This window comes from Brassica napus, unplaced genomic scaffold, assembly GCF_020379485.1.
Source record: "Brassica napus cultivar Da-Ae unplaced genomic scaffold, Da-Ae ScsIHWf_2151;HRSCAF=2803, whole genome shotgun sequence".
In the NCBI taxonomy this organism is placed as follows: Eukaryota; Viridiplantae; Streptophyta; class Magnoliopsida; order Brassicales; family Brassicaceae; genus Brassica; species Brassica napus.
Window position 1 is genome coordinate 1 of NW_026015559.1, and position 22859 is coordinate 22859.

Sequence of the window (22859 nt, forward strand, 5' to 3'; positions counted from 1 at the left end):
TCCCAGTTGGTCCTATACATATGACCTGCTATTAGGAAAAGAATTGCGATAGCTAAATGATGGTCCCTTAGCTATTGTTCTTGAGAAATGACCGGGTTTAGCCCATTCCTCGAAAGAAGTTTTTATGGGATCCCTATCTACCAAAATTTTGACTTCTGGTTCCGGCGAACGAATAATCATTGAGTCCTCCTCTTTCCGGACAACACATACAAAGAAACCCGCCAACAGTCACTCAAATAATTAGTGAACCGATGATAGATGCTTAGAATTTTGTTCTTTCTCTTCTATCTCCCATCTATTCATCCATTTTCTTTAGTTATTCACTAGAGCAATTATGATCTGGAAGTCGATCTGGGGCAAGTGTTCGGATCTATTATGACATATCCATAGGGTGCTCAACGGACCCCCCCCTTTTTTTTTTTATTAAAAAGCGTTTTCGCACCTTTACATTAGTATTGGTACACAAATAATTTTTTTTATAACCTAATCTAGTGTATTCATATTTCAATTATAAGTTCCGAAATATAGCCTATTTTTTATGTTTTAAATAGAGGATATTATCCTATTTCAATAACCGCTTATTAGTCATTACTAAGAAACATTCTAGTATTGATATTTAGTCATTTTCAAATCCCTTTTATTCGTTTTAATAGTCGAAAAGAAAAAAATAGAAAAAACTAGATATAGATATTATAGATATTCTCATATTCATGTACTACTTATCCCTAGAGAATACCAGATTAAATAGAACGATTTGAGAAAAGGATATAATGAAATTTTTTTCTGGGATTGGTTCTTCTGATAGAAAAAAGAATCTGGTTTATTTGACCGAGAGGGCCAAGAAACTAAAAAACAATTAATTGTAAAAACAAATAAAGATATATTATAGAATAAAAAAAAAAGAAACAAAGAAAAAGTTCTTATTCGAAGCGCCTCGTGATCGTCAACCAATTCTGTGCTTCAATATAATTACCAGGAGTAAGCGTTATAGCCTGTTTCCAATACTCGGCGGCTTGAGCAAACCAAGCCTCCGCCATTTCAGAATCTCCTTGTTGAATGGCCTGTTCTCCACGGTCGGAATAGGCGGGTCAATTCCCTCCCTGAGAACCGTACTTGAGAGTTTCCTACCTCATACGGCTCGACAACCAACTCTTTTGTTTTGGTGTACCAGTTTTTTTCACTTTAACCTACTTTAACTTTATATCTAATTGAATGAGATTTCTTATAGATATTCATTCGGTTTTTCTTGGATTAAACAAAAGAGAGTAATTACATGAGTTTCAAACTTTCGTTTTGATTTAATTAATATATTAATTAATCTAATAATAAGTTTTATCTTTTCTCCTACCTTCAGAAAAAAAAAGGCATGTCCACTGTTATTAGATATTAGAATTTTCTGAAAGGTAACTATCCCGCTTTCATATATAAATTTATATAGAATCGTTGAAAAAGACTTTTTTTCATACTTCATATCATAAAAAAGAAAAAGACTTACTGTCTTTAGGATCTGATGCTACACCGCTGCTCAATACCTTAGGGGATCCACTCTATTACATAAGTAGATTTCTAAGATTTATCTCATATTATGATATAAATAAACAGCTCTTGTTGTATCGGTCCAAAACCTTTCCAGTTGATCTTTACGGTGCTTCCTCTATCAATTAAATCTTTTTTTATCCATAGAAAATAAAGTATTTAGGCATATCTAGTCTTCACTTCATATTTCGATCCATGAAGTTTATTTATTTGCTACAGCTGATAAAAAATCGTTTTGGACGATGCTTATGTAGAAAGCCTTTTTTTTTTTCTAGTATTTCATTGACTAGCTGTTCGTTCTTTTTTTCTATAGTGGAGATAGTCGCACGTAATGACAGATCACAGCCATATTATTAAAAGCTTGTGGTAAAAAGGGGTTTCGTTCTAATGCCCGAAAATAATATTCTAAAGCTTTGGTATGTTCCCCATTACTTGTGTGGATAAGGCCTATATTATAGAGTATATAACTTCGATCATAGGGGTCAATTTCTAGTCGCATAGCTTCATAATAATTCTGTAATGCTTCCGCATAATTTCCTTCAGATTGAGCCGACATCCGTTACGGTCGTCATTCGCTTTAACGAATTCTCCGTTTCAGAACCGTATGTGAGATTTTCATCTCATACGGCTCCTCCTTTAGGTGCATAATGAAAATAATAAATATATGGATATGGAAAAATTTGATGTCATTATGAACTAAGCGGGGCTAATGTTTTTACAAGAAATCCCTAGCCAACCTTCTTGTAAAAGATCTTTTCTTACTACCAAGTGGATTCATATTCATACTAGATAAAAATAAAAAAGGAAACTCTAACAATTTCTTTGTTCTCAACGCCCCTAAATTTCCAGGAATTAGTCACTTCAACAGTCTTCAATGGTTATACGGGTATCCAAAGTACGGACGAGATGGATGTTTATTGTTCCAACCATTTTAATTAGTCCCAATCCCAAAGAAGAAGAAAGAAAAGGAATCTTTTTGAAGAAAGTTTTCGTGTTGTTGATTTCTCGGCGTAGTGCTTCTTCCCCTGTGCCTCCTATTCGTATATTGTATTAGTCTAGTAGGATTGATCTGTAATACGGGAACCGTAGGTAAAAAACCTTTTGCTCAATACTAGAATTCATAATTGAAGCATCTAAGGCTGCACTAATCGTGGATACATGACAGAAGGGATTGCTTTTTTATATTATAAACTTCACCTTCAAAAGCGTAGATTTTTTTCAATACTCATTTTTTTCTATTCCAAATCGGTGAGAAATAGAAAAAAATGATAATGATAATCAAATCGCACCATCTCTGTAATAAGTAAATGCCTCTTTTTCTCCGGAAGTTGTCGGAATGACTCGTAATAAGATATCGGCTACAATTGTAAAGGTTTTATCAATAAAATTTCCATTTATACGCGATCTTGGCATAGGTAGTAATCCATTCTATAACTCTTTTTATTTCCTTTAACTTTTCTTTTGTGAGAAAATTTTCTCACAAACAAAGGAATTTTATAGTACGAACTAACATAAAAGCGGACTCGTTTTTTATAAAAAAATATTCTATCTACTTCCAATTTTTCTAGATATAAAATCTACATTTCTTTGCTATGGAAAATGCTGGGAAGAGCAAACAAGGGATCCAAACCTCCCTACCAATCTATGATACATGAATAGGAAAAAGATTCCCCGACAAAATCCCTTACCTTGTCCCTTTTTAGTTTTAATCAAAAAAGCGGGCAAAGGGGAGTTGTCCGAACTCTTGTTTTTAGTGATTTTTTTTTACTTCACTTAGGTTTTTTAAGTCTGGCGAGAGTAATATTCTACGACAAGCAATTCATTTATTTTCAAACCGACGCATTTCCTATCTATTATTTGATTGACTAACCCTTCATATTGGAATGTGTGAAGAGTCAGATGGTTTGGCAATTCCTCGGGGGCAGATGACTCAAGAAGATTTTGAACCAAAGTTCTAGAGTTTTGTTCATCCTTCACTGTAATAATATCTCGGGGTTTGCATCGATAACTTGGTATATCAACTATACGACCATTAACTAAAATATGCCCATGGTTAACTAATTGGCGCGCTTGAGGAATAGTCAAAGCCATACCCAACCGAAAAAGGATGTTATCCAAACGCATTTCAAGTAATTGTAATAAAACTTGACCCGTTGACCCCTTAGCTTTTCCGGCGATACGAACATATTTAAGTAATTGGCGTTCTGTAAGACCATAATGAAAACGCAATTTTTGTTTTTCTTCTAAACGAATACGATATTGAGATTTTTTTCCGGAGCGTGATTGGTTTCTAAGATCGCTTCCTGCCCTAGGCCTTTTACTAGTTAGTCCCGGTAAAGCCCCCAGACGGCGTATTTTTTTAAAACGAGGCCCTCGGTAACGTGACATAAAGACTCCTTTTTTTATTGAAATTGTACAAAAACTAAACAAAATTAAAACTGAACTAAATGATAATGATAAATAACGTAAAATCCACTCCAATAAACTATTGGAATACAAAGAGTCAGAAGATATATTCTCTCAATATACAGATTTTTTTTATTGTATATACAATATATATAAATCAATAAATCACAAAAATTTTCCTTTATTTTCTTCATTTATTTTGCCAAGATCTAACCCTTTTACCCCAATATATATTCCTATATGGAAGTTTATATGACATAATATAAATGGCGTGGTAACTCTTGGAAAAAGGTGAAAGAAGTCTTTTCAATCTTATTTTTTTTTGAAAGTACATTAAAAATCATGTAAAAAAAATGAAAAACTATGTAAAAGCCGGCTATCGGAATCGAACCGATGACCATCGCATTACAAATGCGATGCTCTAACCTCTGAGCTAAGCGGGCTCAACTAAAATAGTGTATACAAATTCACTAAACTACTAGATCGTATTAATTAACTATTCTATTCATATTTTTCCTTATCTATTTAGAATTCATCATATTTTCGATATTCTAGAACAGAATATAGCTCAAATAAATAGTGACTATCATTAAATAAATAAAACAAAACCTTAATGAATTAATATAATATAGCAATATATCGACTTTCTAATTTTGATTTCATGAGTTTCTAAATAAGAAAATTTTAATTAGACCGGAAAGCTTTTTTTTTAAAGTTAAATGATATCTGATTTGAAATTCTTGGTTTTTTTGTTCTAACCTCATGCAATTATTATTATTTGATACTTTTTCTCTTTTTATATTCTTTATTATTTTATAGAATTAAATTATTAGAATGAATATTCGAATATTCATTTCGAATATACTTTTTTAGAATTATTCGAATTTCAAATCTACGAAGTAGACTTATAATCTTTTTACATTGCACATTGTAGAATTCTAAGTTTCAATAATGATCATAAATTTCTTTTCATGGAAGTAAAAAAAACGAATCGACCGTTCGACTATTTCTTAAAATTGAAGACAACGATGAGAAAAGGAAGAACATATATATGTTCTCTAATATATAACCATATTGAATTGCAAATACAAAAATGATAGAATCTTTGTTGATTAAACTAAATCAATATGGATGGGGCTAAAAAAAATGCAAGAAGATACCAAAGAAATAAAATAAGTATCTGTATGTAATGAATTCCAAGGTTTCGTCATAAGAAAAAGTGGAAAGACATCATAATGAGATCCTAATCTCAAAGCAAAAAGGGGGATATGGCGGAATTGGTAGACGCTACGGACTTAATTGGATTGAGCCTTGGTATGGAAACCTACTAAGTGATAACTTTCAAATTCAGAGAAACCCTGGAATTAACAATGGGCAATCCTGAGCCAAATCCTGGGTTACGCGAACAAACCAGAGTTTAGAAAGCGGGATAGGTGCAGAGACTCAATGGAAGCTGTTCTAACAAATGGAGTTCAATCCCTTGTGTTGAATCAAACGATTCACTTCATAGTCTGATAGATCCTTGGTGGAACTTATTAATCGGACGAGAATAAAGATAGAGTCCCATTCTACATGTCAATACTGACAACAATGAAATTTATAGTAAGATGAAAATCCGTTGACTTTTAAAATCGTGAGGGTTCAAGTCCCTCTATCCCCAACCCTACTCCCTAAAAAAGTCTGTTTGACACCTTACCCTTTTTTTAGTTATTCAAGAATTCATTGATCTTTTTTCATTCATCCGACACTTTTACAAACTCGAATTTCTTTTCTTATTATATACAAGTCTTGTGGGATATATCATACATATACAAATGAGAAAGAACTATCGATTTGAATTATTTCGAATCTAAATAATTTTTCATTCTAAAACTTAGAAAGTCTTCTTTTCGAAGATCCAATAAATTCCCGGTCCAAAACTTTTTTCATTTACTACTTTTGCGTTTCTTTTAATTGACATAGACCTAAGTCATCTCATAAAATGAGAATGATACTTCGGTAATGGCCGGGATAGCTCAGTTGGTAGAGCAGAGGACTGAAAATCCTCGTGTCACCAGTTCAAATCTGGTTCTTGGCATAGGATTGATTAATTTTGATAAGTTTATAGTCTTCAAATTAAACGTATCTTTAGTAAAAAAAGTGCAATAATCCTTTATCCCCCTCTCTTTTTTGTTCATGTTGTGGATCCATCCGTTCAAAAAAAATGTATAAGACTTTATACCTAATACATATTCGAAAGGAAAGTTCTGGTTGAAAGAATAAAAAAAAGTAAAAAAAAAAAGATCTATATCTATCTATCTATATCTATCTATAGTATCTATCGTTGAAGGGCAGAAATACCCCCAAGATTCATTAGATTAGATACAATAGAAATAGAATTTTAACCCCCCCATTTATTGTATTGCTTTCCAATCTTATTTATTCATTCCCAGTTATGTGACTAAAGTTGACTAAGTTATGTGCGCGATACAAAGTTCATAATGCAGAACTCTTTTTTTTTTTTTTAGTTCATCCTATTGGCTCGGCTTTTAGGAAAAAAGTATCTTTCAAATTGGAGATTAAGCTATCTATAATAATATGAATAAGACCTTAATTCTTCTGTTTGTTTGATCTAAAAACGACTCGAATTCAAAATATTCCGCGAAGGTCCGTAGTTGTAGAAACTAAGACTCATTTTTATCATTCAAATTTTTTATCATTCAATAAGCATCTTGTATTTCATAAAAATTGGGGGCAATATAATCCTTACGTAAAGGCCACCCTATCCAACTTTCGGGCATTAAGATCCGTTTCAGCCGCGGATGGCTATCATAAGTGATTCCTAACATATCATAAGATTCCCGTTCTTGAAAATCCGTACTTTTCCAAACCCAGAAAACAGATGGAATTCTGGGATTACTCCTGTGAGTAAATACTTTTATGCAAACTTCTTCCGCTTGATTGACACCATATTCTATTCTCGTAAGATGATACACACTGGCTAAGAGGCCACCTGGTGCCACATCATAGGCACATTGGGAACGTAAATAATTGTAACCATATACATATAAAATTACAGCAATAGAATGCCAATCTTCGGGCTTTATTTGTAAAGTCTCTATTCCTTGGTAATCGAAGCCCAACGATCTATGAACCAGCCCGCGTTTGGCTAGCCAAACGGACAAAGTGCCCTGCATCTTTTTTATTTCCCCCACACCTTTTTTATATAAATTTAAGTATTTCACATTTACCATGAGTTCTAATTTATGAAGATTTTTTTCTTATTCTCTCAAATCCTCCCTAATTCACTAATTCGTGGGAAGATACTGGGCTTTTGTATTTAAAAAATGTTTCAGTAGAGATCTCTGAAGTAGATGATGGTGGATAGAGTAATTCTTGATCATAATTTCCAGTCTGTGTACTGCGTACAACAAAAAACTTGTGATTGGTAGTAAAACACCGATTACCCCGTTGAGGTCTAATTCGATCCTTATAGATTTCTCTAGCTATTTTCTTACGAAGCTTTGTTATAGCGTCTATAACAGCCTCTGGTTTAGGTGGACAACCCGGCAAATAGACATCTACAGGAATTAGCTTATCAACCCCTCGAACAGTACTATAAGAATCGGTACTGAACATCCCCCCTGTAATTGTACACGCTCCCATAGCAATAACATACTTTGGTTCAGGCATTTGTTCATATAATCTCACTAAAGAAGGAGCCATTTTCATTGTTACTGTACCTGCTGTTAAAATAAGGTCCGCCTGTCTAGGACTTGATCTTGGTACTAGCCCATAACGATCAAAGTCAAATCGGGAGCCTATTAATGAGGCAAATTCAATAAAACAACAACTGGTACCATAAAGAAGCGGCCATAGGCTGGAAAGTCTTGACCAATTTGAAAGATCATTTAACGTAGTTGAAATAACTGAGTTTTTTGTTGTTCGATCAAGTACGGGAAACTTAATGGAATTCATAATTGTTTCAATGGTTTTTTTTTACTTTTTTTTTATTGTTATTGTACAAGTATTCAGGAAACGAACTAAGACCATTCCAACGCTCCTTTTCGCCATGCATAAACTAAACCAAGAATTAGGATAAGCACGAAAATGAAAGCTTCTATAAAAGCGGATACCCCTAGTACATCGAAACTCATTGCCCACGGATACAGAAAAACGGTTTCAACATCAAAAACAACAAAAACTAGAGCAAACATATAATAACGGATTCTAAATTGTAACCAAGCATCCCCGATCGGTTCTATACCTGATTCATAACTAGAAAGTTTCTCCGGCCCCTTCGTAATTGGAGATAAAACCCCGGAAATTAGAAATGCCAAAACAGGAATAGCACTTGATATTATTAAAAATGCCCAGAAAATATCATATTCGTAAAGCAGAAACATAGACGAACTCCTATGAATGTGGAAAAAATACCCGCTTAGTCAATTCCAATCGGAGTGGATTGGGCAAGGTATATATAACTCTTGCGTCAAAACAAAAATTCAGGTTAATCGAATCATTTATTTTCGTTTGGTTGCTGTGGTAGACGTCTCCTTTTAAGATTTATTGATTGTAATCTTATTTTCAGTACACTTATTACTTAATATTTCCATGTTTCTATTACTAATAGTTTCTCATATTAATAATATAATATTAATATGATTAATAACTAGTAATTTTTTTTATTTCTGTTTCTTAAATTTGCTTTATGTTTTATTTAAAAATAAAACAAATTGATAAAAATATCTTCGTTTTTAAAATTATGACGTATCAAAAAATCCACTTACGACTATGAAAATGAATGAATAAAAAACGTTTATTCTAAATTATAAGTATCTATCTAGATATATCTATAGATAGTGATTGGATCCACTGAAATCAAATGAAATCAAATTTGGTTTTCCGTTTTATTCTGAACGACCCCCAGGACTTATGGTTTAGGGTCTGGGAGTTTTTTTTATGAACCAACAAATTGAAAGTAACCAGTTAGAAATAAAGAATACAATAAAAAGTCAAAAATTATCCAATTATTTGGATTTGAATGTCATTTATTAGAATAAATTTATTAGTTAGGGCTATACGGATTCGAACCGTAGACCTGCTCGGTAAAAGAGCTCGAACTTATTATTATCAAAATGATTCGAACTCTTTCAAAGACCCAACATGCATTTTTTTTGCATTGGGCTCTTTCATTAACTGATAGAAAGATCAGTTAGTCTACCATATTTTTTCTTAAAAAAAAAAGATAAGAAATGGTTCCAAGTACTCTGATTGATTATTTTTTAATTCTAATACAATACAGAATAACTACCAAAGTGTTTCAAAGAAGGGTTCTCTTGACGTAGGTTTGCTTTTGGTCTAGATCAACTTAAGTTAAATATAGTCTCTAACATCCTGATTAAAAAATCAAATATGAAACTTGCTACACCTTAAGGTTCATAGGACGAAAAGATCATTTTTGAGTTCCTTATACTCATTCTGCCTAGCATTAAGTAGACTGGGTATTCACCCTATCAATATCTCAAATCAATGATGGGTTCTATTAATTCCCTACCGAAATGGGGTACTTTAATAGGACCTAATGTCAGGCTATTGTTCTCCTCTTTTTCCTAAAAAAAAGTCATGGAGTAAGACATCGATTTATTAATAAGATCAATCAATTGGTTTGATTGCGTGATGGACTCCTCTGAAAAACTTTGGCGCACGTGTAAACGAGGTGCTCTACCTAACTGAGCTATAGCCCTTGTGTTTATGATCCACATTTTATCTTATCTTATCATGTAGATAATTTCTTGTCAAGATTAATATTATATGATCGAACATTATATCTCTTTCATCTCGTTGTTTATTGGTATTGCTTAGAAATAATATTGGATTTATAATCCTATCGATGTGATAAGTATCCCCGTGCCTTCTCTTTACGATGATAAATAACCTACTTAACTCAGTGGTTAGAGTATTGCTTTCATACGGCAGGAGTCATTGGTTCAAATCCAATAGTAGGTATAACTTATTAGACACCATGATCAATGGTGTCTAATAAGTTTTTGTAGCCAGCTTTTTTTTTTTTTTTCTCGCTTTTGGATCCTATTTTTTTATACGTCAGCTAGTTACAAAATCAAATCGTATTGAGAGCCTCGACGCGTGTCCGAGCTCGTCTGAGAGCTAGATTAGCCTCAATTGTTTGTCTCTTGCCTTCAGCTTTTCTCAAGTTCGCCTCTGCTATTTCAAGAGTTTGCTGAGCTTCTTGTGGATCAATGTCACTATTCTTCTCTGCATCATTTACTAAAATAGTAATTTCATTATTGCCTATTCTAGCAAAACCGCCCATCAGAGCCATTGTTAACCATTGGTTATTAAGGCGTATTTTCAAAATACCTATATCAACAGCTGTGGCAATCGGCGCGTGATTTGGTAATACGCCAATTTGTCCACTATTAGTAGATAAAATGATTTCTTTTACTTCTGAATCCCAAACAATTCGATTCGGAGTCAGTACACAAAGATTTAAGGTCATTTCTTCAATTTACTCTCCATTTCTAAGTTCGTAGCCTTCGCAGTAGCTTCATCGATGTTACCCACTAAGTAAAAGGCCTGTTCAGGAAGAGAATCAAATTCTCCGGAAAGGATCAAATTAAACCCTCTAATTGTTTCCGCTAGCCCAACATATTTTCCCGGAGAACCTGTAAATACTTCTGCTACGAAAAAAGGTTGTGATAAGAAACGCTCAATCTTTCGTGCTCTTGCGACGGTTAAGCGATCCTCTTCGGATAATTCGTCCAACCCCAGGATAGCTATAATGTCCTGAAGCTCCTTGTAACGTTGTAAAGTTTGCTTTACTTGTTGCGCAGTTTCATAATGTTCCTCGCCAACGATTCGAGGTTGTAGCATAGTTGACGTTGAATCTAAAGGATCTACCGCTGGATAGATACCTTTAGCAGCTAATCCTCTTGATAGTACGGTAGTCGCATCTAAATGTGCAAATGTGGTGGCAGGAGCAGGGTCAGTCAAATCGTCTGCAGGTACATAAACTGCTTGAATAGAGGTTATGGACCCTTTTTTCGTAGAAGTAATTCTTTCTTGTAAAGAACCCATTTCGGTACTAAGGGTGGGTTGGTAACCCACAGCAGAAGGCATTCTACCCAATAAAGCGGATACCTCGGATCCTGCTTGTACAAAACGGAAGATATTGTCGATAAATAGAAGTACGTCTTGCTCATTAACATCTCGGAAATATTCTGCCATAGTTAAGGCAGTCAGACCAACTCTCATACGAGCTCCCGGCGGTTCATTCATCTGACCGTAGACTAGGGCTACTTTGGAGTCCGCAAGGTTTAGTTCATTAATGACTCCAGATTCTTTCATTTCCATGTAAAGATCATTTCCTTCACGAGTTCGTTCGCCTACTCCACCAAATACGGATACACCACCATGAGCTTTGGCAATGTTGTTGATCAATTCCATAATTAGTACTGTTTTACCCACGCCAGCCCCACCGAATAGTCCGATTTTTCCCCCACGACGATAAGGGGCCAAAAGATCTACTACTTTAATTCCTGTTTCAAAAATAGATAAGGTTGTATCTAAGTCTATAAAAGCAGGCGCGGATTTATGGATAGGAGATGTTGTGAGAGTATCGACAGGACCTAAATTATCAACAGGTTCCCCAAGTACATTGAAAATTCGTCCTAGAGTCGCTCCGCCGACTGGAACACTTAGAGGATTTCCCATATCAACCACGTCCATCCCTCTCTTTAAACCCTCGGTCGCGCTCATAGCTACAGCTCTAACTCGGTTGTTTCCTAATAATTGCTGTACTTCACAAGTCACATTAATTTCTTGACCAAGCGTATCTCGACCCTTAACCACCAGAGCATTGTAAATATTAGGCATCTTGCCCGGGGGAAAGGCTACATCCAGTACCGGACCAATGATTTGGGCAATACGTCCCAGGTTGTTTTTTTCACGTATTGAAACCGCTGGATCCGAAGTAGTAGGATTTATTCTCATAATAAAAAATATGTTCAATTTTGTTGCGAAATTTTTCGAATACAGAAAAAATCTTCGATAGTAAATTCATTGGTTAATTCAATAATAAATGGGAGTAAGCACTCGATTTCATTGGTACCACCCAAGCGAATATGCAATTCAATTTTTTACTTAATTAAATTTCAATGAAGGAATAGTCGTTTTCAAGCTCAACTAACCAAAACCTAGTTTTAAAATAAAAAATATATGAATAAAAAAAATTTTTGTGGAAAGTCTTTGATTTATTTGTCATAATAGGCAAGACTTTGTTTTATCTAGCCAATTCCGAAATGGAACTCTATTTATGATTCATTATTTCGATCTCATTAGCCTTTTTTTTTTCATATTTTCATTTTAGCATATCCGGTTATGCGTCCCATCGATATCAACCCCCCCTTGTTTTTCATTTTCATGGATGAATTCCGCATATTGTCATATCTAGGATTTACATATACAACATATATTACTGTCAAGAGTGATTTTATTAGATGATTCCGTACTACAATTTGGTGGCGGAACTTTAGGCCACCCTTGGGGAAATGCACCGGGTGCCGTAGCTAACCGAGTAGCTCTAGAAGCATGTGTACAAGCTCGTAATGAGGGACGTGATCTTGCAGTCGAGGGTAATGAAATTATCCGTGAGGCTTGCAAATGGAGTCCTGAACTAGCTGCTGCTTGTGAAGTATGGAAGGAGATCACATTTAACTTCCCAACCATCGATAAATTAGATGGCCAAGACTAGAAATTAGATTAGTAATTCACGTCCGTTTTATTAGTTTAATTGCAATTAAACTCGGCTCAATCCTTTTAGTAAAAAAAAGATTGAGCCGAGTTTATCTAGTGTATATACTGTTTTTGATAGATACATACTTAATCTAGATATACAAAATCTGAAAAAAAAAGAAGATTAAACACAACTACACTTTTGTATTGTAGTGTCCACAAGAAATTCTATACGAAATATGGATTCTTAGGATTTTTTTATTCTTTTTTTAAGTTTCGTGTCAGGGCTTGAACCAAGTATCCCCACTTCTTCTACCCATTCTGCATGTTGTCCTTTTCTTTTCATTCCGTATTGGAATAAAAACTTTTTTTTATATTAGTATACGAGATTTTACTAAAAAAGTTCTTCATATCGCTTATATTCATAAGCGAAGAACAAATATTTCTTTTTTTTAATGAGAATTTTACACAATATAAGAAAATCCTTATTTTCATTTAGAATTGAAATTTATTAATTTCAATTGCTTTTACTTAATAATCTTAGCAATTAGCAATTGCATTGACATGCTTTGCTTACTCTGAATAGAAAATGAACTATTCAAATTTTTTTTTTGCATTTTTCAATTTTTTCATTGAATGACTATTCATCTATTGTTATTTTATTTTCATGTAAATAGAGGCCAGAAGCTCTATGGAAAAATCGTGGTTCAATTTGATGTTTTCTAAGGGAGAATTGGAATACAGAGGCGAGCTAAGTAAAGCAATGGATAGTTTTGCTCCTATTGAAAAGACTACTATAAGTAAAGACCGGTTTATATATGATATGGATAAAAACTTTTATGGTTGGGGTGAGCGTTCTAGTTATTACAATAATGTTGATCTTTTAGTTAACTCCAAGGACATTCGGAATTTCATATCGGATGACACCTTTTTTGTTAGGGATAGTAATAAAAATAGTTATTCTATATATTTTGATATAAAAAAGAAAAAATTTGAGATTAACAATGATTTGAGTGACCTAGAAATTTTTTTTATAGTTATTGTAGTTCTAGTTATCTGAATAATAGATCTAAAGGTGACAACGATCTGCACTATGATCCTTACATTAAGGATACTAAATATAATTGTAATAATCACATTAATAGTTGCATTGACTCTTATTTTCGTTCTCACATCTGTATTAATAGTCACTTTTTAAGCGATAGTAATAATTCCAATGAAAGTTACATTTATAATTTCATTTGTAGTGAAAGTGGAAGTGGAAAGATTCGTGAAAGCAAAAATGACAAGATAAGAACTAATAGTAATCGTAATAATTTAATGAGTTCTAAGGATTTCGATATAACTAAAAACTACAATCAATTGTGGATTCAATGCGACAATTGTTATGGATTAATGTATAAGAAAGTCGAAATGAATGTTTGTGAAGAATGTGGACATTATTTGAAAATGACCAGTTCAGAGAGAATTGAGCTTTCGATTGATCCGGGTACTTGGAATCCTATGGATGAAGACATGGTCTCTGCGGATCCCATTAAATTTCATTCGAGGGAGGAACCTTATAAAAAGCGTATTGCCTCTGCTCAAAAAAAGACAGGGTTGACTGACGCTATTCAAACAGGTACAGGTCAATTAAACGGTATTCCGGTAGCTCTTGGGGTTATGGATTTTCAGTTTATGGGGGGTAGTATGGGATCCGTAGTAGGCGAAAAAATAACTCGTTTGATCGAGTATGCTACCAATCAATGTTTACCTCTTATTTTAGTGTGTTCTTCCGGAGGAGCACGAATGCAAGAAGGAAGTTTAAGTTTGATGCAAATGGCTAAAATTTCTTCGGTTTTATGTGATTATCAATCAAGTAAAAAGTTATTCTATATATCAATTCTTACATCTCCTACTACCGGTGGGGTGACAGCAAGTTTTGGTATGTTGGGGGATATCATTATTGCCGAACCCTATGCCTATATTGCATTTGCGGGTAAAAGAGTAATTGAACAAACATTGAAAAAAGCCGTGCCTGAAGGTTCACAAGCAGCTGAATCTTTATTACGTAAGGGCTTATTGGATGCAATTGTACCACGTAATCCTTTAAAAGGTGTTGTGAGTGAGTTATTTCAGCTCCATGCTTTTTTTCCTTTGAACAAAAATGAAATCAAATAAAACAGTTAGTTTATCATAATTAAACGAAAACCCTGAAAAATTCATTTTTCTTTAGAATCATTTTTTTATCGATATTCTTGTTTACTACTCAGTAAACCTTTATCAACAAGATAAAAAGTGAATTTTTGCTTTCGGGAAGTTCAAATTCGACTAGAAAAATAAAACAAAGTTTTTTTCCTCTCTTGCTTGCATATGGATAGATAATTCAAATAGAGATATAGATCTATAGAGAGTCTTGCATCGTTTTGCATTTCCCGAAAATTCCCTGTTGGTGGATCAGATTCCAATCAATTTTGTATAAAATTTTAATGGAATAAAATTTTTTCTTTATTAATGACTATTAGAAGACAAAAAGAACAAAAAGAATAATAAATCTAACAGGGAGATTATGATAATACATCTATTTTATTTTGAAAGATTAATAAGTCCATTTATTTAGTTTGGCATTTCTTGTACCTATTTTTTTATTCTATTTCTAGTAGGTTCTATTATTTCTATTAGGTTGTATATTAGTATTCGATATATATTTACTTAAAGATACTTAGTATAATTATATAATATATATAATAGAAATAATAAAACTACAAGATATTCTAAGATATCTTTAGAATTCAGAATATAACAATAACAGGTACAAATATTAAATTGAGGTACCCCATTTTATGACAACTTTCAACAACTTACCCTCTATTTTTGTGCCTTTAGTAGGCCTAGTCTTTCCGGCACTTGCAATGGCTTCTTTATTTCTTCATATTCAAAAAAATAAGATTTTTTAGATCGGATGAGACCGAATCGTATAACTCCCCTTTTTATTTTAAAAACTTCGATTTGATAAGACCCATTTGGTAGAATATTGTATAACACATAGATTCCTACAAACATAACTAAAAAAAGTTTTTATGCATGTGTAAACGTATTATATGGGGTAACTCAATTTGCGCTCTTTTGAAAAAATGGATCATCGTCGGACCGCTGGATGAAATTCAAGTCAATGTATTTATTTGTATGTATATAGTTATAGGGGATCATATAAAGGAAGGAGATTTTATTATTTTAGATATAAACAATTATATAAATTATTCCTAAAGTAAAGGTTCACAACAAAATAGTTATAGTTGATGAGAGTTACTTTGAAAACAAAAAAAGGAAAGTCATATTTTCTCAATTCCAAAAAATTGTATAACTGGATCTAATATATATGAGTTGGCGATCAGAATCTCTATGGATAGAATTTATAACGGGGTCTCGAAAAACAAGTAATTTCTGCTGGGCCTTTATCCTATTTTTAGGTTCATTGGGATTCTTATTGGTTGGAACTTCCAGTTATCTTGGTAAAAATTTTATATCGTTAGTTGCATCTCAGGAAATCCTTTTTTTTCCACAAGGGATTGTGATGTCTTTCTATGGGATCGCGGGTCTCTTTATTAGTTGCTATTTGTGGTGCACTATTTTGTGGAATGTGGGTAGTGGTTATGATCTTTTCGACCGAAAAGAAGGGATAGTACGGATTTTTCGTTGGGGATTTCCTGGAAAAAGCCGTCGCATCTTTTTACGATTCCTTATGAAAGATATTCAGTCGATCAGAATCGAAGTTAAAGAGGGTGTTTCTGCCCGGCGTGTCCTTTATATGGAAATTAGAGGTCAAGGGGCTATTCCTTTAATTCGTACTGATGAGAATTTTACTACACGAGAAATTGAGCAAAAAGCTGCTGAATTGGCTTACTTCTTGCGTGTACCAATTGAAGTATTTTGAAATGAATTCATTTTTAAAGTTTAAAGACTAAATCCTTTGGCAGTAGGAAGAAAAAACGAAAGAATTGCTTTCTTTTTTTCAATTGAACATTCATCTATTCTTTTATGCTCGTTTTTTTTTATATATTTGATAGAAAAGAAAGGGAGTTTATTCGTCTCGAAAATAGAATCATATTTTTTATTTTAAAAATTCAAAAAAGTTCTTTTAGTATTGATCGAAAAAAGGGGGAATAACATCCTGGAAATACAATTTTTTCTTTATTCAAATTGTAAGTGTATTCTGAGTCTATTTCTGTATTCTTTCTAGATTCAAAGCAAAGACTAAGTATTGAATCAAAAGAAAAAGAGAAAAGGGATTATAGGCTCAATACATTCTATTTGAATTAGAATAGAAACTCATGCTCGATAGAAATAGTAGATCTAATAGAATCCACAAATGCGGTAGGTTCATTAACAATTCACAGATTCAAAATGGCAAAAAAGAAAGCATTCATTCCTTTTTTTATTTTACATCTATAGTCTTTTTGCCCTGGTTGATCTCTCTCTGCTGTAATAAAAGTTTGAAAACTTGGATTACTAATTGGTGGAATACTAGACAATGCGAAACTTTCTTGAATGATATTCAAGAAAAAAGTGTTCTAGAAAAATTCATACAATTAGAGGAACTATTCCAGCTGGATGAAATGATAAAGGAATACCCAGAAACCGATTTACAACAATTTCGTCTAGGAATCCACAAAGAAACGATCCAATTCATCAAAATACACAATGAGTATCGTATCCATACAATCTTGCACTTCTCGACAAATCTAATATCTTTCGTTATTCTAAGTGGTTATTCCTTTTGGGGTAAGGAAAAGCTTTTTATTCTCAATTCTTGGGTTCAAGAATTCCTATATAATTTAAGTGATACAATTAAAGCTTTTTCGATTCTTTTATTAACTGATTTATGTATCGGATTCCATTCGCCTCACGGTTGGGAACTAATGATTGGTTATATTTACAAAGATTTTGGGTTTGCTCATTATGAGCAAATTTTATCTGGTCTAGTTTCTACCTTTCCAGTCATTCTTGATACAATTTTTAAATATTGGATCTTTCGTTATTTAAATCGTGTATCTCCGTCACTTGTAGTGATTTATCATGCAATAAATGACTAAAAAACGATTCACTGATCCAATTCTACTCTTTCTTACTTTATACATCATAACCAAATCAAAGTCGTATTTACTTTACTCTTTTTTACCCACGAGGGATTCCTTGTATATTTCAAAAAAATTTATTTTTTCAGTAAATGTAAATAGCAGAATTGTGGCTAGGGAAGTATATTATCGACCTACCTAACTTTATTGTAGAAATTTTCGGGATAAACGATTGGACCATGCAAACTAGAAATACCTTTTCTTGGATAAGGGAAGAGATTACTCGCTCCATATCTGTCTCACTCATGATATATATAATAACTTGGGCATCCATTTCAAGTGCATATCCAATTTTTGCCCAGCAGAATTATGAAAATCCACGAGAGGCAACTGGGCGTATTGTATGTGCCAATTGCCATTTAGCTAGTAAGCCCGTGGATATTGAGGTTCCACAAGCGGTACTTCCTGATACTGTATTTGAAGCAGTTGTTAAAATTCCTTATGATATGCAGCTAAAACAAGTTCTAGCTAATGGTAAAAAAGGAGCTTTGAATGTGGGAGCTGTTCTTATTTTACCGGAGGGGTTTGAATTAGCCCCCCCCGATCGTATTTCACCCGAGATGAAAGAAAAGATAGGAAATCTGTCTTTTCAGAATTATCGCCCCAATAAAAAAAATATTCTTGTGATAGGTCCTGTTCCTGGTCAAAAATATAGTGAAATAACCTTTCCTATTCTTGCCCCAGACCCTGCTACTAATAAAGATGTTCACTTCTTAAAATATCCTATATACGTAGGTGGAAATAGGGGAAGGGGTCAGATTTATCCTGATGGTAGCAAAAGTAACAATACAGTTTATAATGCTACGGCAGGAGGGATAATAAGTAAAATTTTACGAAAAGAAAAAGGGGGATACGAAATAACCATAGTGGATGCATCGAATGAACGCCAAGTAATTGATATTATCCCTCGAGGCCTAGAACTTCTTGTTTCAGAGGGCGAATCCATTAAACTCGATCAACCATTAACAAGCAATCCTAATGTGGGTGGGTTTGGTCAGGGGGATGCGGAAATAGTACTTCAAGATCCATTACGTGTCCAAGGCCTTTTGTTCTTCTTAGGATCTGTTGTTTTGGCACAAATCTTTTTGGTTCTTAAAAAGAAACAGTTTGAGAAGGTTCAATTATCCGAAATGAATTTTTAGATCTGTCTATTTCGCCTTATCAAATTCGTAAAAAAGAAAGAACAAAAAAAATTATCAAAAGCCTTTTTGCCTCTCTTTAGACTTTCGATTTCGACCAGGTGTCAGGAATTACTTGTCTGATAGTCCTAATCCTAGTATGTATATTAAGAAGAATTCACTTTACCCCCCTTTTCTTTATTTTTCAATACAAATTTGTATTGAAAAATGGGAGGGGGTGTGATGTAACTCTGTCGTTAGTGACCAATTGAAATTGATAGAATGTATCAATAATCAAGAGTTTTTTTCTAATGTAATTTAGAATGGAAAAATTTGACTAGATACTAAAATAAGGAAAGCAAGCGTAGAAAAAAGGGAACTAGAAATTGGCGAAATAACAAATTTTAGGGACTATAGGGAGTATTACTTGTCTTGCGAGTCTTCGACACAAGAAAAGGAATTTTAGACATCCTTTTCTTGTGTCGATCTTGTCATTCTTAATTGCATTCGTTAAAAAATCCTATTCTTAGTTTACATATATATTACTGTTTCTATATATATAAGGTTTTAATATATCTATATTAATATATATCGTATATATAATTATTAATTAATAGTATTAATAATAGTTACTTTTTGTAGTTTTATTTATTTTCATTTCAAGTTTGATGAAATACTAAAAAAATAAGAAAAAACTTCTATTAGTATAGAGTATAGACAAAATTTTAATGATAGATCTAATGATAAAAAATATTGTGTCAGTCGGGAAAGCAGAAAAATAAAATTAAGTGACCCCCCCCCCTTTTTTTCGATCTTTGAAAGGTTAATAATAAATACTATATGCTCCTAACCTACTAATCTAATTAAGTTCATTTTTCAAAAACACGATAAAAATTGTTCTGATTATTAGCAGTTCAACGGGACCCCCTCGAATCAGACAAAGAAGGAAGAGTTGGGCCCCGTTGAGTTCTTATGTTTTCACGTCTATAACTCAGTTCATCCAATTTCTACAGGGATGAACCTAATCCTGAATATGAACCATAAAAGAAAATACCTATTAAACCGATCACAAGAATACCAGCTACAGTACCTATTACCCAAAGAGGAATCCTTCCAGTAGTATCAGCCATTTATCCTGCTTCCCTCCACATTTCATCGAGTGGTCATGCTAGAAACATAAACAGTCAGAGATAATTATGATATATAATCCATCCGAATGGGATAAGAAAACGAATGGGATAAGAAAATTACTACTCTTTGTTTTTTATTTTATTATTCTACGCTCTTTTCTTAATTTTACTTAATTTTAATTGAAGAAATAATTTGAAAATAAAACAGCAAGTACAAAAATGAGTAATAACCCCCAATAGAGACTGGTACGATTTAATTCAACATTTTGTTCGTTCGGATTTGATTGTGTCATAGCTCTATAAATAATTGAATTCGGTTTATCGTTGGATGAACTGCATTGCTGATATTGACCCAAAAAAGAAACGGTAGGTACAGCTAGTCCATGAACAGCCAACCAGCGCACTGTAAAAATTGGATAGGTCCTATCTATAGTCATTGGGTCCTCCTAAAAAGATCTACTAAATTCGTCGAGTTGTTCCAAAGAATCAAAACGGCCTGTTATTAATGGAATGCCCTGTCGGCTCTCTGTAAAATACTCGTTTGGACGAGGGCTCCCAAACACATCGTAAGCTAAACCGGTGCTGACGAATAACCAGCCCGCAATGAATAGGGAAGGTATAGTAATGCTATGAATGACCCAGTATCGAATACTGGTAATAATATCAGCAAAAGAACGTTCTCCTGTGCTTCCAGACATACTGAACTCCAGATATTCTTGTAGGGAATCGATTCTGTAAAAGATGAATCAGTAAATTCAAATTCACTGAGATTACATCTTTGTGAGATCGTCAATAAAGTACCAAGGGTATTTTTAGAGTCTACCGAATCAGTATAGCTATCCTTCTTCTGACACAGCAACGCAATTTGAATTAGTATAGAACTGAAGTGTTAGATAATTTATTTCGTTTTTTTTTTTGCTTGTCGATGTATAACCATGTTCCACTTCTTCAAATTCCTGTATCTGTAATCTATAGGGGCTTTGATCCTTTATTTGTTTTGGACTAGAAAATAAACTAAAGATTAGATAAAATGAAAATTCAAGAGGGTGGTTTCTAATTCTAATAATTCATTAAGGAAATTCTCATATTGTCCCAAGTCAATTGAATCCAAACCCATCAATTTCATTTTTGTTGCATATGCATAATTGTAGAAGATATTTTTTTGTAATGATAATGTGACCCCCCCCGTTTTGCTTTTTATTTCATTTTATTTAAGGAATTAATTTCCAGTAACAAGAAAAGGAAGAATGTTTTGGATCTGATCCAAAAACTAATTCTTCCTTTTCTTGTTACTGGAAATTAATTCCTTAAAATTAAAATGAAATAAAAGCAAAAACGGGGGGGGGGGTCACATTATCATTACAAAAAAAAATATCTTCTACAATTATGCATATGCAACAAAAATGAAATGAGGTTTAGGATTCAATTGACTTGGGACAATATGAGAATTTCCTTAATGAATTATTAGAATTAGAAACCACCCTCTTGAATTTTCATTTTATCTAATCTTTAGTTTATTTCTAGTCCAAAACAAATAAAGGATCAAAGCCCCTAAGATTAAGATACAGGAATTTGAAGAAGTGGAACATGGTATACATCGACAAGCAAAAAAAAAAACGAAATAAATTATCTAACACTTCAGTTCTATACTAATTCAAATTGCGTTGCTGTGTCAGAAGAAGGATAGCTATACTGATTCGGTAGACTCTAAAAATACCCTTGGTACTTTATTGACGATCTCACAAAGATGTAATCTCAGTGAATTTGAATTTACTGATTCATCTTTACAGAATCGATTCCCTACAAGAATATCTGGAGTTCAGTATGTCTGGAAGCACAGGAGAACGTTCTTTGCTGAATTATTACCAGTATTCGATACTGGGTCATTCATAGCATTACTATACCTTCCCTATTCATTGCGGGCTGGTTATTCGTCAGCACCGGTTTAGCTTACGATGTGTGGGAGCCCTCGTCCAAACGAGTATTTTACAGAGAGCCGACAGGCATTCCATTAATAACAGGCCGTTTTGATTCTTTGGAACAACTCGACGAATTTAGTAGATCTTTTTAGGAGGACCCAATGACTATAGATAGGACCTATCCAATTTTTACAGTGCGCTGGTTGGCTGTTCATGGACTAGCTGTACCTACCGTTTCTTTTTTGGGGTCAATATCAGCAATGCAGTTCATCCAACGATAAACCGAATCAATTATTTTATAGAGCTATGACACAATCAAATCCGAACGAACAAAATGTTGAATTAAATCGTACCAGTCTCTATGGGGGGTTATACTCATTTTGTACTTGCTGTTTTATTTTCAAATTATTTCTTCAATTAAAATTAAGTAAAATTAAGAAAGAGCGTAGAATAATAAAATAAAAAAACAAAGAGTAGTAATTTTCTTATCCCATTCGTTTTCTTATCCCATTCGGATGGATTATATATCATAATTATCTCTGACTGTTTATGTTTCTAGCATGACCACTCGATGAAATGTGGAGGAAGCAGGATAAATGGCTGATACTACTGGAAGGATTCCTCTTTGGGTAATAGGTACTGTAGCTGGTATTCTTGTGATCGGTTTAATAGGTATTTCTTTTATGGTTCATATTCAGGATTAGGTTCATCCCTGTAGAAATTGGATGAACTGAGTTATAGACGTGAAAACATAAGAACTCAACGGGGCCCAACTCTTCCTTCTTTGTCTGATTCGAGGGGGTCCCGTTGAACTGCTAATAATCAGAACAATTTTTATCGTGTTTTTGAAAAATGAACTTAATTAGATTAGTAGGTTAGGAGCATATAGTATTTATTATTAAC

General features: G+C 33.4%; 2 protein-coding genes, 2 non-coding genes and 1 pseudogene across 4 annotated transcripts; 1 reads left to right on the plus strand and 4 right to left on the minus strand.

Moving 5' to 3' along the window:
- Window positions 1–506: 506 nt before the first annotated feature.
- LOC125600213 lies at window positions 507–3413 on the minus strand (annotated as a pseudogene).
- An 899-nt stretch (window positions 3414–4312) lies between these two features.
- Window positions 4313–4385, minus strand: TRNAT-UGU. Its single transcript has one exon. It is a non-coding gene; the product is annotated as a tRNA-Thr (tRNA).
- A 1561-nt stretch (window positions 4386–5946) lies between these two features.
- TRNAF-GAA lies at window positions 5947–6019 on the plus strand. The gene has a single exon. It is a non-coding gene; the product is annotated as a tRNA-Phe (tRNA).
- A 430-nt stretch (window positions 6020–6449) lies between these two features.
- Window positions 6450–7899, minus strand: LOC125600210 (NAD(P)H-quinone oxidoreductase subunit K, chloroplastic). Its single transcript, XM_048773060.1, has one exon. It carries the CDS (start codon window positions 7897–7899, stop codon window positions 7222–7224), a length of 678 nt encoding a protein of 225 aa, XP_048629017.1. The 3' UTR covers window positions 6450–7221.
- A 2099-nt stretch (window positions 7900–9998) lies between these two features.
- Window positions 9999–12383, minus strand: LOC125600211 (ATP synthase subunit beta, chloroplastic-like). Its single transcript, XM_048773061.1, has 2 exons — window positions 10455–12383; window positions 9999–10389 (listed from the first exon to the last, which is right to left on the minus strand). The coding sequence occupies exons 1-2, from the start codon at window positions 11932–11934 to the stop codon at window positions 10043–10045; spliced, it is 1827 nt and encodes a 608-aa protein (XP_048629018.1). The 5' UTR covers window positions 11935–12383; the 3' UTR covers window positions 9999–10042.
- Window positions 12384–22859: the final 10476 nt, after the last annotated feature.

Coding starts and splice junctions, on each gene's coding strand:
- LOC125600210 (XM_048773060.1), bottom strand. CDS start 7,899: ATGAATTCCATTAAGTTTCCCGTACTTGATCGAACAACAAAAAACTCA.
- LOC125600211 (XM_048773061.1), bottom strand. CDS start 11,934: ATGAGAATAAATCCTACTACTTCGGATCCAGCGGTTTCAATACGTGAA. Junction 10,390..10,454: donor TACGAACTTAGAAATGGAGA/GTAAATTGAAGA, acceptor TTTGGGATTCAG/AAGTAAAAGAAATCATTTTA.